A 17,127-nucleotide genomic window follows, 5' to 3' on the forward strand; every position below is an offset into this window, starting at 1 on the left:
CGGAAAGAAACGATGGATATGTATGAGAGAGGAGAGATGATTTTACGATCTCTTGACTGTATATATATGTGTGTATAGCTCATATGCATATATTCGATTGAGACTGCTGACTTTGTGGTTGGGTAGTGACGTTGTGTGAGGTACTCGAGTATGCATGGTATGGTCAATTCGACGTCATCCCTCCAATTGGTCAACCTCCACCACCCGACATATGCTTGGCAGATCGGATTCCAGCAAACATCGACAAATCGCTGTCATCTCATGAATATGATCTCAAAGTCGCATTGCGGGTACATACGCATACATACATCTCAGCTACAAGAGCTTAGCCTCTGCGTGTACCAATGATACAAGGCATCCAACGATAAAAATCCTTACGATCCAGGCCCAGGAAGAAGCACGGAAGTACAGCTGCATTGAGCCTAAGCTCTGCCCATTAGTCTGTCCATCATGGAACCACCGCCTGCAGCTTGCCCAGCAGGAGCTTTTTCGGTACTCGCATCTCCGGCTATATCGTGAGAGTACAATGATGTGTCAGCAAGGAGCCGGTTGAGCTAGATATACAATAGATCGCGATGGGATACGGAATGGAGCATGAAGGGAGAGACAAAACTCTTGGGTAGGCCAGGAAGAAAAAATTCGAAAAAGATCACTCACTCGTACCGAAGATATCAATCGAATCGATCCTAGTAGTCTCCTCGTCCTCCTGATTATCCTTGATCAAAATATGTAAACTTCTAACGTTTTGGAATCTAACAAATCTCAAATCCACTTTTTCACCTTTGACCTGTTCGGGTGTCAATTCGATCTCCTGAGCTGGGTTTAGACTTTCCGCATCTGTGAAATCGATATTGGGAGTATTGATGAATAGCTTGATTGATTTAGGAGCTTGAGAAGGACTGATGGCTGAGAAGATAGAGATGGACTTGAGCTTTACTTGATCTTGGAATGGGATGGAGATGAGTAGTTCCGCATCTGCATCTGATTCAAGGTACGATGTCCCTTTTGGTCCAGGGTTGGGTCCGACGATTGACGAAAGTGGGTGATCAGATGATTCGTTGAGACATGATAATCCATTTGAAACGATGTGTTTGAGAAGGGATCCGGTGCTTTCGCTAGAAGCAGATGATTTCACGGTGGATGAGGACGAAGAGGCTTGTGCGCTTGTAGCGGCGGCTGGTGTGCCTGCATGCTTGGAGACGAGAGCGTTGAGCTGAGGAGGAGAAGCTCCACGAAGCTGTCGATCAGAAGTTAGCTTCGGTGAAGCTATACTTATATCAAATTGCAGACATACCTCATCTACTTCTCTTCCTCCCTTCAAGAATTTGAAGGTAGGCATGGCCCTGACCTGGAATCTCTGAGCGAGTTGAGCTTGTCGATCCACATCTATTTTCTATGTTGTGACTGTACATCAGCAATGGGTTGATCGATAAAAGAAGGTCTGAGCGCAGAAGGGATGTTATACATACAACGAATTTTACGTGTTTATACTGTATACAGATATGCATCAGCCTATTTCTAGTCACGACAACAAGCCTTCTTCAGCACATAAGTGATTAGACTCACAGAGTTCGAGAGCTGTTCTAGCACCGGGGCAATAGCGTGGCATGGACCGCACCAAACCTATATCTCATAATTAGACCTTTCTTCTCCACTTCTGAAACGCTACTCACCGCATGAAAATCTACGTTTCGATACATCAGCTTTGTCTTCTGATTGTGACTTCAGTTAAAAAAGAGTCTCTCACCTATTACAAGAAGCTGACTTGGCGGCAAACTCCTGACGATACCATCGAACTCTGCAATGAACAGCTAGGTTAGCAAGCACCTACACCTACAGAGTATAGAAGCGGAATGTGAGAAGCCTTTGAGTCAGCCAACTCACGAGAAGTTGAATCGATCTCCGTGATGTTCGGGGCCATCTTGAGTACTATGCAATCTATGAACGGAAGTGACGAAGGGATTTCCCAGAAGCAATCATGAACTCGTTCGAAGTTGAATGTGTCAACAAGCGACAACAACAACGGTGGGTGCTGGAGGTGGAGGTGAAGGATGAGTCGTTCAACGCGGACGACACTGTGGCACTTCTCACCTCTTTTGTGGCTCCATACCTCCTTTGATTCGCCGTTCGTTGACATTGCGACCAACGCACAAGAGGCGGGTAAAGATTGTCGCCGCGAAAGAGGGAATGGCTACGTATATAAACACCTTGTGTAGACGAGGTAAAGACTGCTTTTAACTCGGATTCATTTTTCAATCCTTATCGTCCCAAAACTTCACCACAAGGCTCTCTTGGTGTAATTCTGGACAGAGGGTAATAATTCTCAAGATGCCGTACGCTCACGAAGGAGATGGAAACAACGATTCATATCAAAACGAGCATAGTTCGTTTGGATCTCATCCTTATGGCGGCAATGAGACCCAATACCCTCCGGGGCCAGCTCAGACATATCCCCCTCAAGGGTTTAATCAGGTTCCAAGCGGATACGGCAATTCCACTCCTGCAGCTGGGACTTACGGCTCGCACGACCAAAGTAACTCAGGTTTTTATGGTGGTCAGCAGGGATCCTATGCACACTCTCAGACTACTCAAAGCTATGGCCCTTCTCACCCAGGTGCGCCTTATGTAAACCCTCCTCAACAGGCTTACGGCCAGCCACCAACCTGGGGTCAACCAACCTATGGAGGTAGCTACCCGGTGGCCTCGGGTCCCACCAGCGGCACGGGTTTCGACTACTATCAAAGTAATCCCCAGTCTTATTGGAATAATGGCCGCCCCACCGGTATCCTCGCTCAGGCTGTACAATCAACCAGACCCGCTGGATATACCGGTGCTTGGCCACCCAAGGACGCTGCTTCGGGCCTTATCGCAATCGGCGCTTTGCTTAACAACAAAAAAAAGTCTTCCGCCCAAAGTGGAGCCTCTGGTCAGTTCAATTCGCAGGGCCCTCCTGTTTATGGCAGTGGAGGCTCTGATGGACCGACTTCTGGCTATGGAGGTCCCTCAACAGGTCAGGGATGGTAAGCAGCAATGAGCGATTCACGGATACAATATATGGAGGCCCTAATAAGATTTGACCTTCGAGAACGCTTGCGGAAGTATACATATCATTATTGGTCCGCTAGCTATTTATGTTCCGAAACACGCTCGGTGCCAGACTGAGTCGTTGGATGTCATGCATCTCATGACCCAGTTTCCTGAAAGTACTACTAGATGATGGCAAGCCGGCAACCATGATAATCATGATGAACATCCATACCCGAGCTAGCCATGAGGCTCCATTGCACTCGACATGAGAAGTAACCTTATTGTTCTACTCAGAAGGCAAATCGCATGAGTTGGGCCGCTGAAAATTGATATAACACCATCAATGACGAGGCTAATACGTTTGTCGACCAGAACAATGACACTCGTGGGACAAATCTCCAATGGACAGAGACAGCAATGTTCTCCCAACAGCTTCTTGCTATATCAGGATTCTAAACAGGTGTTCTCTTCCTTTCGTGTCAAATTTTTGTCCTCGGCTGATCTGGATTGTCAAGACCCCGGACAGTGACCTGTTGTCCTACTCCTTGCAGAAGTTCATGGTGCAGAAGGCCTTCAGGTATCTACATCATGCACGTCATCAAGCTTCCTTTGTGGGTAAGAAGCATTCTGCCTTGACGGCCTCTGACTTCTTTGCACAGCCTCAAATATCACCCGGAGATGTAGATCTGTGCCGCATACTGCATACTGCATGCTTGCCATTTGTCATGCTCATGCTTTCCATAGCTTGCTTCTGTGCAATACCTTAACCACTCAGCTCATCTTTCGGAGACTTTGTTAACATGGGCGATCCCTACTCATTTCACTACCAACCGTTTCAGGACAGCGGGACAGGTAGGTGTTTAATTCTTTCTAGTGCAACTTCGCTTTTGAGATATCCAAATGGCGACAAGCATTGACTTAGAATCGTGTAATCGTCCTAGCATCTAACTACAATCTGACACAGCCGCAGCCTAGCGCTCTATCCTACCGGTCTAAATGCGATCATGGTCCATTTCCATGCAAGGCAAGAAAAACAAAGAATAAACCTTTTGGGTATTCATCAAGACCGGATGATAGATATAATGGCTGGCCGTCTGCGCCTCCAGTATCGTATGAGAAAGCTCGTTCGAACACTAACGTACCGGATTTCGAGGGAGGGCTGCGTTGGACCGGACGAAGTAGGTATTCAGTAAGTTTGCTATTTCGCTGAAAGCAGAATTGAGCAGAATGCTTACGAACGGTAAATTCTTCTCTCAGCATCTGAAAGAGGAAGAAGTAGAGCACGGTGCAGAGGAAAGTAGCAAGACTTCCCAAGCTCCAACGCCGGTCGTTCAGGACAACTTGTTCTCACAAGTCGGTCACGTAGCCCCGGGTTGGGATCCTCATCAGTTTACCAACCCGACTGTAAGCTCTTCGTGGGACCAGTTCGCTAACTCGGCGTATGATCATAACACGAGCGCTCAATCGCAAGCGTGGATGGGCACTAGTCAACCATCACACGAGCAAACGTACAATTGGGGCGGATACTCTGATCAGAATCAACCACCTCAAACTGCTCCATCTCAGCACTCATATGCCCCGGTGGAAGGATACGGTGGTGCAGACCCAGCAAACTACGGATTGATGCAGCCCCTTGACTACCATACTGTAGAATACAGCCAAGGTAGCACTAATCAACAGCAAGATACTAATAATACTCAGGATGGACTTGTCGGAAAATTCACTGGGTTATTCAATGAATCAGTCTTCAAAAGATGATACTCTTTGCTCAACTACGAGGGGAGATGGTCCAGTCCCAATCCAGAATTTCGAAAAAACTCGATTCTACCTTATCGACGAATTCTCCAACAAATTTTGTCTGGGCGTTTAGCAATATCTACTCGTTGTCATATACAATCGTTCAATGCATTCTGTTAAACCCACCATCCGGTTATATTTCCATATGCTTTCAATGCTGCATGATCATTACATGTTGTGCTGTCCCTTAGCGTCTTGACAAACCTTGTACAGGCCGATGAGCCCTTGGGGACAAGCCGTTGTGGGGTGGTGGGTGGTCATCAGACTGAGCAGTTCCATCCATTCATGCGCTCCAACACACATGTCTCCTCCTTGTCGAGAGATGTGATTCCCCAAAGGAGCTTGGAAATAGCAACTCCGTACATTCAAGTTCAGCTGTACGAGTATGACATACATATGCTAGCTAATTCACTTGAATACCCCGGTCAGCATTCTGACCCACCATTTCACTTTGCCATCCGCGAGAAGGTAATTCCTGATACTGCGACGTTACTGTAACCACGCCCTCGTGAACACCGCACACCTGCAATGGAGTCTGACAAGAACCACTCTGACAACATATCAAGGACTGGCTGTGGTGAACCACCCACACCCACCAGCCGTCGAGCGAACCCATCCTCGCAAGAATTTCCTGACACTCAGTTCATGTACAAAGGTCCGCCACCATGGGGTTGTCCCACTACAAGTGATGGGAGTCAATGTCCTGCGTTCGAAGCTCAAATGGGGTTTCTACCGTCCACGAACTTTTCTGAGCTGCCCAGGACGGGCCTCCCACGAGCAGGCGAGAATTGCCATGAAGCTATAGCCTTCTTACCGCCACCACCTCAGGGATTTCGCTGTGATTGTCAGTCTTGTACTCAAGGGACCACCACAATGAGCGATTTTTCAATCCCCTCGCAGACCCAGTCCGGCTACCCGCCGCCGAACACGTTCTACCTTCTTACAAGTCAGATGAGTAGACCGCCCATTGATGGTCGATGGTCCCAAGATGAGTATAATCCACTGTATGGGTTGACGAATCACTCAAGGCCAGCTGCAATGTCTGGTCCTGATATATACGTCCACAATCCCATGGGACCCTCGGGCCTTAGTCATGCATATTACTGGGGCGACCAAGGTATGTCATCATATTGGAACGGAGTACCCACTCAACAAGGCTCACAACGCATGTCCTCTCATACGTACCCTCAAGTGACTTATAGCGGAGGTAAGAATTTGTCCATATACAGTAGTGCCGGATATAAAATCCTAAAGCTGATGATCTACCTTTCTTTCACTCTTTGAATTTGCAGATGTTTTATTTTATGATGAAATGAAAGAAGAGTTGAATGATGAACGGCTAAAGGAAAATAACGGTAACAGATGGCCTAATATAGTCTCGCCGATTTTCAAGGTCAGTCATGATACAAGTAAATCTCGGTCAGTACGAGTGCTGATATTGGCCAATCGCTCTGCAGAGCAAAGCCGCTGTAGATGAACAAGGAAATGTGAAGGGTTTGCCTATGAGATTGATGGTGAGTAGCCTGCATGCCTGCTGTGAACAACTTTTTTGCGAGGGCAATCGTGATGACACTTACGGTGACTTTAGGAATTGGCTGAAGAAGATTATGATTGGAAGAAAGAACCCCACACTCGACCAGCTTCACCATTAGGAGAGATTTGAATAAGCATTATATCTGCCACAGATAAGTACTCCGTATACCTGAGCTAGCCTGTAAAGAGAGTTTGATTCTCCATTGTTTCCAATAGAGAATATGTCTACCATCTCGTCTGACCAATACTTTCCATAGCGTGAAGTTTACAACGCATATGTCATGCATTCTCGACTGGCAACCGACCCTTGCTCGTAGACAGCCAGGATGTGGACTTTTCCAGTTATTAAATAGGCAATTCACCTGGATTGACCAAATGTCAGCAGCATGTATGTTTCGAAATATCTCACCAGAGTGGCGTTTTACAGAACACCAACTTTGATCGCCCCATATCCCCGCTTAATCTCAACTCCACCGCTGGGGACACTCAGTCTTCCACCCAAATCAACTCGAAAAAGTTCGGACTTGTATTCCGCACCCTCTCCAGCTTGTCCACGGAATCAAGAAGACGGAAGTACCAATGTAATCCCACCCGGTACCGCATCAAACCTGGTTAGTCGATGGGGGTCCAAGAAGTGACTCTGGCCTCACGGGAAGGGAAATCCTGCTGTGGATGTGATTAAATATTCCCATATTCCACACTATCCTCATGCTCCGCTCTTGATGCCAGTGCTACCATGAACTATGAAATGCATGCAAACGATGTGTCTAATCTATATATCTAAATAATCTAAATAGTCTAGACGATCTAAAGATCTACTGCACACCGCAAAAGACCCCTATTACCCTTGCGATAAATTACGTTTATAAGATAAACCTATGAGCAGGATGATCATCACCCAATTCAACGATTTGCTCTTTCGTCAAACCCTCCAAACCATATTTCCTCTTCCCTTCTTCAGAAGACCATTCGTGGCTCTGTCCTGGTCCAGGAGCAGGTCCGTAGAGTTTCTCTCTTCGTCTATTTTCTCGGCGTAGGCCGAAATACATTATACAAGCTGATATGAAGCATATGCACGAGAACCCAAATGTCACTCCTTGACCTACGAGGAACCTGGGCGAGTCCTTGCCTCGGTATACTTGAGAAGAGATGATACCCCCCGAGTTACCTAGGGAGAATATCAAACCCATCGAAGTGGCTTTTTTGTCTGTGGCGGAAACAAAAAAAGTCATTTCACAATCCAGCTACGCACTTGAATTTTTTTCATCAAAGGAGGATGTTGGACTTACAGTGATTACCGAATGTATTTCCTGACCAGACAATCACAGTTGCTATACAGGGAGCTATTGAGCAAGTAGTCAAAAACACGGAAAAGTAATAGACCCCCTATTTTCGTTTCCACCAAGATCAGCCTTTTCTCTGACCCATGACCCACAGGTCATTAGGAAGTTCGACTCACAGGATACCTTATAGGAACAGTCAAGAAGAGCAGATATCCAATAGCAGCCATTGCTGACCAGAACATCAAGAAGAATCCTCGTTTACCTGTGCGATCGGAGAGATAGGCGGTAGTCATGGTGGTGATGAATGCAAGGACGTAGGCTAATAAATTTATAAAACCATTAGCCTCACCATTTGTGAGGCGACAGAATACTCACGAGGTGTACTGAGCAGAAGGGATTGAGGGGTAGTGAATCGACCGAGAGCAGCGATGATGGTAGGAGAGAACAGCCTAAAGAAGGGTTAGTTTCTGTAAGAGAATGAAATCTATGACCATGGTTTGACGTACGATTGACTGATGAAGCAGACGATATCAGCCCAAGTCCTAGTCGTATGAGATGTGCGAGATCAGCACACAGACTTACCTGTAGATGGGTTCCGCACAACCGATGTACATCAACATGAAAGTGGGTGTCTGCGTTCCAGACCTAACATCAGTCCAGCTTTTGTGATACGATTCACAAAAAATGTGTTAGACTCACCTTCCAATCTTTCAAAGCTCTCTTGATGACCTTCCAGCTGAATGTCCCTTCTTGCATTATACCAGTATCCTCCTTCAATCTCAAGATGACCATCTCTTTCTCGAGCGGAGTCAAGAATTTAGCTTGATCTGGCCAGTCGTGAACCATCCAGATAGATGCGATACCAATGACAAATGATAGGAGACCTTCGATGATGAACTGCATAAATGACAATACCCAGTCAGCTCAAAATCTCAAAACTTTGTGCGATTTTTGTTGATGATGAGGGTGGAAAGCTGGGATGTCACTCACGATCCAGGACCATCCTGCTTTCCCTCCAACACCATCCATCCGACTCAATGCGTCTATGCATTACGGAGGCATCAGTCTGAGAACACAAAGTTCATCACAATGTGTGATCGAGTAATAACTCACATCCGAAAATACCACCGAACGCTCCTGCTAACACAGCACCAGCGAAGAAAAGTGAGATTCTTTTGGAAGCTTCTTTACGCTTGTACCATCCAGTCAAGAAGAACGAGATACCGGGGAATAAACCACTCTCAGCTAAACCGAGACAAAATCGAAGAGCAAGCAGTTGATGGTAATTTGTGACGAGACCCACTACAAACGGATCAATTCATGTCATTAGCCAAGGCTTTTGGTAGATTGACAGAAGTTTATGGCTTACTAGTAGTCTGGAAGATTGACCAAACGATCATGATTAATGGAATCCATCTTGATGGTCTGAATTTCTTGAGAACGAGATTTGAAGGTACTTCAGCTGCGACGTAACTGTAAAATCCCCTTCATTAGCTTCGTGCTATGGCATGGTTGGTAATGCTTGGCTGGACTAAACTTACCTGACGAAGAAGACTGAATTAACACAAGATAGATGAGCTTAGTCAGCCAAATTTACTAATACTTGAACCCAAGATGAATAATCCAACTCACTCATCGAAGCGTTGTTATACTGTAAGGAAGTCAATTTTAGATCCGTGTTCAAGCCAGCAAGTTTTGCTGTACCTATATTGATTCTGTCCAAGAAAGACATTGTGAAGAGTAACCTATCATTTGACAAATCAGCTTACACACTCACTGAGGGATGATTCGACCATCAAAGGACCATCCTTTCGATTGGGTGACTCACGTCATCCAAGGAACCAGATTTCTATCAATCTTCCATACCAAATTTTTTTCTGCTAATTCGTATTCCTCAGGCGACATCGCTGCGATCTCCTGAGCGAGGGATTGCTTGTGGTCGGGTATGGTCGAAGGTGATCTACTATCATCTTCACCTGATATAGCTTGAGCTCCCGCGAGCTTCTCTTCGGTCGTGGTAGACATGTTTGACTATGTCGCTCGTTCTCGGATGCTTCCTCAACGAGATCCTTTTGATATGTTGTCGATGTTGTTGGGATTTGAGATAAAAGAGTAAAGATAGAAAAGTTTCTTCTGTCCGACTCAACGCGAGCATGAATGATGGCTTCGAAATATTGGACCGAGGTTGTTGGGAAAACAAGAGGAAATCGGACCGGCCGAAGCGAAACAAAGTGGACATGTGCAAGTGGAGGGACGTTAACATGACTCGAAATCATCCCAACCAACCATACATCTCCCAAAGTGAAATTTTGAAAGCGAAAATAAAATAACCTTTAAAACCTTTGGGATAACGCCGGAAGTTAGTGGCTCGTGCCTGCATGTCGGCCGAGCGAACCCGACAAACTCTACGAGTACACTGGAAACGCGCGTTTGTTTTTCTGTTCATCCTCGTAAGAAGTAATGTTGATGCATTGACGCGTATGATATATACAACAAGATAATGTACAACAATTTGGTAGATGTGTCCATAGATATATGTATAAGATGCTCCTTCGTGCTTCTCGTTTCTGATAGATTCAGAACCACTTCCCAACTCTGCCTTTCCTTCTTTCAGCCTTGATCGCCTTGATATTGGATTCTTCGCTTTGTTCTCCCCCGCTCAATGTGGTTGTTTCGACCTCAATTTCCATCGCTCGTCTTCTGACATCTCGTTCCTCCACACTGAGGCCGCTTGCTCGACTTGAGACCGATCCGAAGATGTGCTCCGAATCTGATTCACGTTGCATCCATCGTAAACATTCTCGATCGATGGGTGTCGATCTCGAGAATGATGAAGAGGTAGATGAGATAGATGAAGTGGAGGTGGCAGATTCGACCGATGCCAAAGTATTGACAGATGTAGATGATTGTGTTCGACTGTGTGTATTTGATGAAGAGGCATATATGGATGATGGGATGGGGTATATTGTGTTTTTGGATGAAGATGCGATAGATCCCGAAGGAAGGAAAGGAGTTTGATTTACGAAGAATGGGTGGGTAGACATTGTATTTAGTTATAATTTTCTGTTCTGGTATGTGATTTGATTGATTTTGATTTGGATCGATTCTTGATGATTTGTGTTTGGCTTTGGAGCTCGTGATGTGTGATTGTTTATTGTGGAGACATCTTCCTCCTCGACGTCTTCAAGACGATCCATCTTATACCTTCTGGACATCCTTCACTTCATATTCCAATCAAACATTACCCATCAAGATCAACATCAACCTTCACTCGGTGATCCATCAAACCACTCCTAAGAAACATCCGATCAGTTCAGATGTTTGAATAGAGACTGACACCTACACGTGGTATAGCATTCAGTTTTGAGACCTTATACAACTGTTTGGGTTGTGTGTTAAGGGGTAGATAGTACTGTTTTGACATGTTAGATGTTACAAAAAGCCATTTATGTCAGTGTCATCGTATACGATGATGATTTTATTGTCTGATCGAGGATGAAAACTGGTAGATCACCGGAATGAGTGTCTCACAAGTCCTGATTCGGATAAAATACACACGAATCTTAGAAGGCTAGTTCGGACTACACATGTTACGGTACGGATGACTAGATGATGAAGCCGAAATGAATCGGTGGTGGAGGTGTTTCAGAAACCTGATTTGAATGAGATGATCAACCATGTGAAACATGACGACAGGCAATGTCAAAGATCTCGAGTATGAAGATGATGAGGATCGCCTATTGTCCTCGGCCGTCTAACACTACTAACCAGTACGAGTGGTGAAGGGGTTAAAGCGGCAATGGCCGCATGTCAAGTGGTCTCGAGATCTGTCCTCCACCTCCAGTCTGCCGAGGTGAACGTTGAGAATTTCAATCGCAACTGATCTTTCTCGCTTTCATCTTTAAACATCTGCGCAACAAACCGATCTTACCATCTCCGGCGATCTACCAAGAATAGGATGAGAGTCAAGCTGGCACTACTTCCACCTTTCGCTTCGGCAAAACTGATTCTACCGGTACCAGAAGGATGCAAGACCGTACATGATCTGAAAAAACATATCCTGGGATCCATCTCGGTAGTTTCTCAACATGTCTCCAAAGCTAAGGAGTTGGTTTTGGAGATAGATGGGTTTGAACTCCTGGCGGGGAGTCAAGTAGGAGTGATCGAGAGTGGCGACGTAGTCTCGTAAGTCCACCGACTCGAGATCTTTGCACAGTGCAGCAACAACTGATGGACAAGTAGGGTGAGGTCAGCACCTGGAAGCTCGAAAGTCCAAGTAGATCCGGTTAAAAATCAGAAGCGCAAAGCTCGTGACAAAAGCGAAGATAGTGATAAGATCAGGAAGAAGCGAAGGACATCGACCAGCAAGACGCCCCAGGTCAATATCAGCTCAACTACACGACCGCCTATCGTCTCTTCCGTTCCACCACCATCACAAGCTATCCCACCACCCACAGATCCTATTCCTGCGAAACGTGCAAGATCCCTTTCGTCTTCATCATCCTCATCCAGTGCTAGCTCCTCTTCCTCTAGCTCCTTCGACTCACGCTCGGATTCAGAATCATCATCAACTTCTTCTTCTTCTTCTTCTTCTTCTTCCTCTTCAAGTTCATCTTCAAGTTCTTCAAGTTCAAGTTCATCTTCGTCCCCGTCGAGCCATTACCCAGTCCTATCAAAGTCATCGTAAGTCTCGCATCTTCATCATCTTTCGCAAGCATTCACTGACCTTACAACCAGTGATGGCAGTTCACGAGTTCCTCCAGGTGAAGGTAAATCGTCCACCAAGAATCGGAATGCCCGTCGTCGACTAGCCAAACAATACAAGAAGAAACAGATAAGTCAACAGCCACCTCGTGATAAGCGGACGAGTGAAAGTGTCGTCGAAGCTGTGACGGCGACTGCAGCAATTGTTAGTCCGGGAGAGCAACAGATACCTGTTCCCGGTAGTATGTCAAATAGGAATAAGAAGAAAGGGTTTTTGAGTGATATGAAAGATAAGAAGGGCATCAAAACGGTATTTAGGGATAATAACGAAGATCAAGGAGAAGACATATCGTTTGAGGCGGATGGAATAAAAGTGAAACAAGATCAATCGGATCAGGCGAATGAAAATATAGATGCCGCTTTACCTTTTCAAGATACGCCTTACGTGGAAGAGCTCGGTGTCAGAAAAGAAGAAATGGTAATCCCTTCTCGAATGGTGGATTTACCCAGTAACCTATTTGTGACTTCGGCTGAGTTCCCTAGAGCACCCACTTCGCCCAGGAGGAGTCAGCGCCACAAAAGTTTAGTCGAGGAGGAACCCTCAAACAGTAATCAAGGTCAAGGTTGGTCTGATAGGCAGGAGATAGAGATGGACGGGGGTGATGATGAAGAAGAAATGATGAACGCCGATATGGGCGATCCGGAAGAGTCGCTCTGGGAGAGAGTAGAAAGAGATTTTGAGATTTTACCTGTTCTGAGTGTGGATGGCATTAAATCATTGAAGATCGGAGATATGATTGCTTGCAAGGTAAGCTATACTTCAATGCATCACGATAGTATTGTAGTGGCTTACTTGGATTTTCCAGGAACTCGAGCTGGACATGATCACCTATTCACCTGCGTTAGTCACAAAGATCGCCAAAGCGACGCAAGTGACAGAGGGACAAGTAAAATTGGAGTGGATGAAGAAGCCTGTAACAGCATATGCGAGGTATGAGGACGAAGACGCTGTTGGAGTCGATGAGGTCATGGAAGAAGAGGAACAGGAGGAAGTAATACTGGATCAAGGAGGAGTGGCAGCTGAAAAATGGAAAGTAGCCCGACGCGATTTGCAAGATAGCATAGCGTAGGTTTTTGTTATGTTGTATGTGTGCATTTATGTCCTAAAGATACCCTCAGCATAGGAGGTCGATTATAGTATCCATAATACCGCTTAGAACATATGACTGGATCTGTGTAAGATTGTCGACGTATGAATATTTTATCGCCAAGGATAACGGAAAAGAGAATCAAGATAGCTTAAAGGATGGTGCAAAATTGGCGGGTCGATATAATGCCCAGCCAGATTCCAATCCCTCAAAGTATCATCGCCATCTGAACCGTACAATTTTCTTATAACCGAACATGTTTTCAAACCAAGGTCAACTACCTTCGGAGGGATCTTCCTTCTATGACTTACATGCCAAGGGTTTCCAAGGTATTCCCAATACTCAAGTATTCAGAGTGAGTTTATCATTCTTCCCTGGATCAACGCTGATTCCCTTCGGGTTCACACCATCGCTAAAGCACTCTGTTTGACTGATACTCTTAGCAATCTGGATATACGAGCTACTCGTTAGAGGAGTAAAAAGTTTGGACTGTAAGCTTCACAATCATCTTTCTTCCGAGACGAGTTCCACTTTTACTCGATGATATCATTCGTTCATAATTCCTTTGGTCGTCTAACCTGGTCTTTCACATTAAAATTTAGGCGGGCCAGCAATCTTCTGACACACCCACTCAAGGTGTTTCAAGAGTGAGTAGGTCGTAGGCAACGACACTTTATGTCCTGAGGCTTATACTGTCCTTGAAATTTTGATACATAGGCTTCTAAACTGAGCGCTACTGCTGAAGAATCTAAGCCTGGCTCCACAGCGACCAGCAACGGGGTGAATCTTGCTGGATAGAATCTTTGAGGGATACGCTGGAGATTCCAGCTGATCAATGGCCTCAGTAATCGGACTAGTTTGATCGATCCCTGCTATAGGACTACGATTGGGCGTAATAATCGACAGGTACAGGCCGGGGTGATCACTTTCAGTAGCTTACCATAAGTAGATTCGATATATTGAATGCAACGGTGTGCTGCCGTCCTTTGTTTCTATACCCTATCTGAAATTACCTCTCAAGTCGACATTTTGACGTAGTCCTAACATTCAAGAACTCTGTAAAAGTATATAGCTAACACTTGTCACCATCAACCCAAGTCACACTGTCCGCTTGTTTGCGGAATCTCCTCTTCAATCCAGTCCGAGAAGCACTTAGGATCGGTCGGACGTGAGAAAGGATAAAGGAGACGGCATGCCTTGTGAGCTAACTGTCTGATATGATAAAGGATCTTCGAAAGTAGCTCCTCCCTCTTCTCATCGTCACCTACTGGAGTAATATATAGAGAGCTACGAATAGAGGACGTACCATGCCCTTTCTCTCTGCTCACTTCCAGTCAACTCTCGATATATCACTCGTACTATTAGGGAAGACATTTCAAGCCTGATCAGCAAGGATCACACAATCATTGTCATTCCAAATGCAGCAAAACGAAGATCAAAAGCTTTCACGTGTTTCAACATTCGGCAGCACCAAAAGCTCAGATGGCGTGACTACCGACGAGCTGAAATCCGCATTGGGAGCGGAATGGGTTGAAATAGCCAACAGGATTGATCAAGAGCTGAGCCGCTCCCCTACACTCGAAGAGCAATTCAATAGTACAGACAACACGATTCTGAGACCTGGTGTGAGTTGTCGCCTTACATCACTACTTGAATATGAAGTTACTAATGGGTTTTTCAATAAGAGCTTTTACGAGCTCGACAGAAAAACCCTTCAAGGTCCTGATCAATGGGGTGTAAGTACCCAACCTACCTCTGTGTCTCTTTGTACAGTTTTCTCTATGGAATTTCGATTTCAGAATCAATCTATACCTGACTAGATCCACGAGGCTCACAAAATTGCTGATCTGGAGATCGATGATAGGAATATGTCGAGTCGACTCAAAACCAACAAAAACGAGGCATACAGGGGTGAATTGGACACTTGATAGAATCAGAGACTCCTTCTGGTAGTTAGTTGCTTGTTAAAGAGCTCCGTAACTATTCACGTTTATGTATCGTACACCTTGAACAATATTTGCGTGTCTGCACGAAACCAGTCCCCAGCTGGCAAGACAATCTGGATCTTGATTCTACAAGCTTCGAAAGTGGCTTAGAGCACAAAGTGGCACCGCAGGATGCATCTGGTCAATTTGACACTGTACAGTACCAGCCTTGACCGTACTTTAATGTAATCATGTACAGTTGACTAGACTCTATTCATTGATGAACAACTACTGTGAATGATAAGGGAAAAATATCAACATTCTGACCGATCTTCAATACCATCAATTTCTTCCAGAAAACCAATCTCATCCAGACTACTCTGATTTACCCATACGACCGAACAATCCGAGAACCGACCTTGCTTATTTGTCAACCCATCTATGATTGAATAGATAATTCGGGGATCTTTCGATAAACAATTTGATGTCTTGTAGATCTCATGCGCAAGGTCGAATCCTCTTTTAATCTGTTCTCTGGAAATCCTATCTTCTAGACCTGATTGGGTTCTTACCTCATCCCCCAAAGGGGGTATATACAGTCTAGCTCCCAATATACGATATTGTCCGCTGGTGAATTCAGGTAGAGACCTTGTTCCCCCATTAGCATTGCCTTCTCCGTCTCGATCTTGAGTCACCAAGATCACAACCGAGTTAGGTATCCTGTGTTCACTGGTTCTGGAATCCAAAATACTGTTTCGATCGTTCATGTTTGATGTCTTGTGTAATTCGCAAAGATTAGATAGACGACATGAATATTTAGATATCACACGATCAAAGATACCCCTTGTATTCTCTTCCTGGCCTGTCGTACTACCTCCACCGCTATCATCACCTCGACAAGAGTTAAACGAATCGATCTGGCTTTTTACCAAATTTCCAAATCCCCTTGCGCATTTACCGGATACATTAGGCTTTGTTCTAGTCTCACCTTTAATTGGATCGTCGAGAATCCTGTACGAGAAGGTGCCGTCTTTCTTGGAAATGCTGTAAAACATTGTTGCTCACTCGGGAACTGGTGGAATGTTGAGAGTGTTGGTACACGTCGACGGGGACGTGGTAGGTGGAATGTTGAGCGTGGATCGGATTTATTCTGGTATGTCGTCCGGAGAAAGTGTAGCAGCTAGATCTTCATCTGACACCATGATTAATGCTCTAGTTTGGGAAGTGAGTAACAGATAACAATCAACGACAATGGATAGACTAGATAGGGATGCCTTCAAAATTCACGAACAATGATTATTTATATGGAACTATGTGTCAACTTAGCTAACCTATCGGTCGCACCCTTTTCCTCTTCTTCTGATTCTTCTTCTTATCTCCTATCTTACTGACCCCTTTCATTGTCTAACAAGTCATCGGCGAAGCAAGAAAGCGAAAAGAAGTAAGAAGGGCTTGGTACAAAGGATAATACACAGTATATCGAGTCATGCCAAGCAAACATACATACTTGTCCATACGTCTTTTGTCAAGATCTTTTGTAAATCAAACTTTGAGTACTGGTTATGAGGTGTACGGTGTTACTCAAGAAAGTATGCCAGATATAGTTACAAAAACTCTCGACATAATGCTTTGGATCGACACTGAGCATGGGTCTGAGTTCAAGTCAGAATCCGCTGAGAAGCTATGCATCCAGAAATTCGTAGTGGAGTA

The 17,127-nt window shown here is 45.1% G+C and overlaps 9 protein-coding genes across 9 annotated transcripts; 6 read left to right on the top strand and 3 right to left on the bottom strand.

Annotated features, from left to right (window-relative positions):
- Positions 1-422: 422 nt before the first annotated feature.
- On the bottom strand, positions 423-1,921 carry I203_107688 (thioredoxin; the record flags this gene model as incomplete). The annotated part of the gene is made up of 8 exons (XM_065518239.1): positions 423-508; positions 658-1,237; positions 1,295-1,393; positions 1,470-1,490; positions 1,567-1,623; positions 1,674-1,684; positions 1,748-1,798; positions 1,885-1,921. 8 exons carry the CDS (start codon positions 1,919-1,921, stop codon positions 423-425), a joined length of 942 nt encoding a protein of 313 aa, XP_065372969.1.
- Positions 1,922-2,328: 407 nt separating this feature from the next.
- On the top strand, positions 2,329-3,024 carry I203_107689 (uncharacterized protein; the record flags this gene model as incomplete). The annotated part of the gene is made up of 1 exon (XM_019145761.1): positions 2,329-3,024. One exon carries the CDS (start codon positions 2,329-2,331, stop codon positions 3,022-3,024), a length of 696 nt encoding a protein of 231 aa, XP_019005580.1.
- Positions 3,025-4,254: 1,230 nt separating this feature from the next.
- Positions 4,255-4,785, top strand: I203_107690 (uncharacterized protein; the record flags this gene model as incomplete). Its single annotated transcript, XM_019145762.1, has 1 exon — positions 4,255-4,785. One exon carries the CDS (start codon positions 4,255-4,257, stop codon positions 4,783-4,785), a length of 531 nt encoding a protein of 176 aa, XP_019005581.1.
- A 567-nt stretch (positions 4,786-5,352) lies between these two features.
- On the top strand, positions 5,353-6,487 carry I203_107691 (uncharacterized protein; the record flags this gene model as incomplete). Its single annotated transcript, XM_019145763.1, has 4 exons — positions 5,353-6,031; positions 6,117-6,217; positions 6,282-6,338; positions 6,413-6,487. The coding sequence occupies 4 exons, from the start codon at positions 5,353-5,355 to the stop codon at positions 6,485-6,487; spliced, it is 912 nt and encodes a 303-aa protein (XP_019005582.1).
- Positions 6,488-7,220: 733 nt separating this feature from the next.
- Positions 7,221-9,665, bottom strand: I203_107692 (uncharacterized protein; the record flags this gene model as incomplete). The annotated part of the gene is made up of 12 exons (XM_065518240.1): positions 7,221-7,564; positions 7,647-7,743; positions 7,817-7,959; positions 8,016-8,089; positions 8,223-8,272; positions 8,340-8,537; positions 8,631-8,683; positions 8,754-8,942; positions 9,010-9,113; positions 9,182-9,194; positions 9,273-9,385; positions 9,469-9,665. 12 exons carry the CDS (start codon positions 9,663-9,665, stop codon positions 7,221-7,223), a joined length of 1,575 nt encoding a protein of 524 aa, XP_065372970.1.
- Positions 9,666-10,216: 551 nt separating this feature from the next.
- On the bottom strand, positions 10,217-10,684 carry I203_107693 (uncharacterized protein; the record flags this gene model as incomplete). Its single annotated transcript, XM_019145765.1, has 1 exon — positions 10,217-10,684. The coding sequence occupies one exon, from the start codon at positions 10,682-10,684 to the stop codon at positions 10,217-10,219; it is 468 nt and encodes a 155-aa protein (XP_019005584.1).
- Positions 10,685-11,598: 914 nt separating this feature from the next.
- I203_107694 (uncharacterized protein) lies at positions 11,599-13,474 on the top strand (the record flags this gene model as incomplete). Its single annotated transcript, XM_065518241.1, has 4 exons — positions 11,599-11,825; positions 11,883-12,323; positions 12,378-13,152; positions 13,211-13,474. The coding sequence occupies 4 exons, from the start codon at positions 11,599-11,601 to the stop codon at positions 13,472-13,474; spliced, it is 1,707 nt and encodes a 568-aa protein (XP_065372971.1).
- Positions 13,475-13,748: 274 nt separating this feature from the next.
- Positions 13,749-14,290, top strand: I203_107695 (uncharacterized protein; the record flags this gene model as incomplete). Its single annotated transcript, XM_019145767.1, has 3 exons — positions 13,749-13,847; positions 14,095-14,139; positions 14,210-14,290. 3 exons carry the CDS (start codon positions 13,749-13,751, stop codon positions 14,288-14,290), a joined length of 225 nt encoding a protein of 74 aa, XP_019005586.1.
- Positions 14,291-14,910: 620 nt separating this feature from the next.
- I203_107696 (uncharacterized protein) lies at positions 14,911-15,407 on the top strand (the record flags this gene model as incomplete). Its single annotated transcript, XM_019145768.1, has 3 exons — positions 14,911-15,117; positions 15,178-15,228; positions 15,357-15,407. The coding sequence occupies 3 exons, from the start codon at positions 14,911-14,913 to the stop codon at positions 15,405-15,407; spliced, it is 309 nt and encodes a 102-aa protein (XP_019005587.1).
- Between the last annotated feature and the right edge of the window lie 1,720 nt (positions 15,408-17,127).

Source organism: Kwoniella mangroviensis, chromosome 2 (genome assembly GCF_000507465.2).
Source record: "Kwoniella mangroviensis CBS 8507 chromosome 2, whole genome shotgun sequence".
In the NCBI taxonomy this organism is placed as follows: Eukaryota; Fungi; Basidiomycota; class Tremellomycetes; order Tremellales; family Cryptococcaceae; genus Kwoniella; species Kwoniella mangrovensis.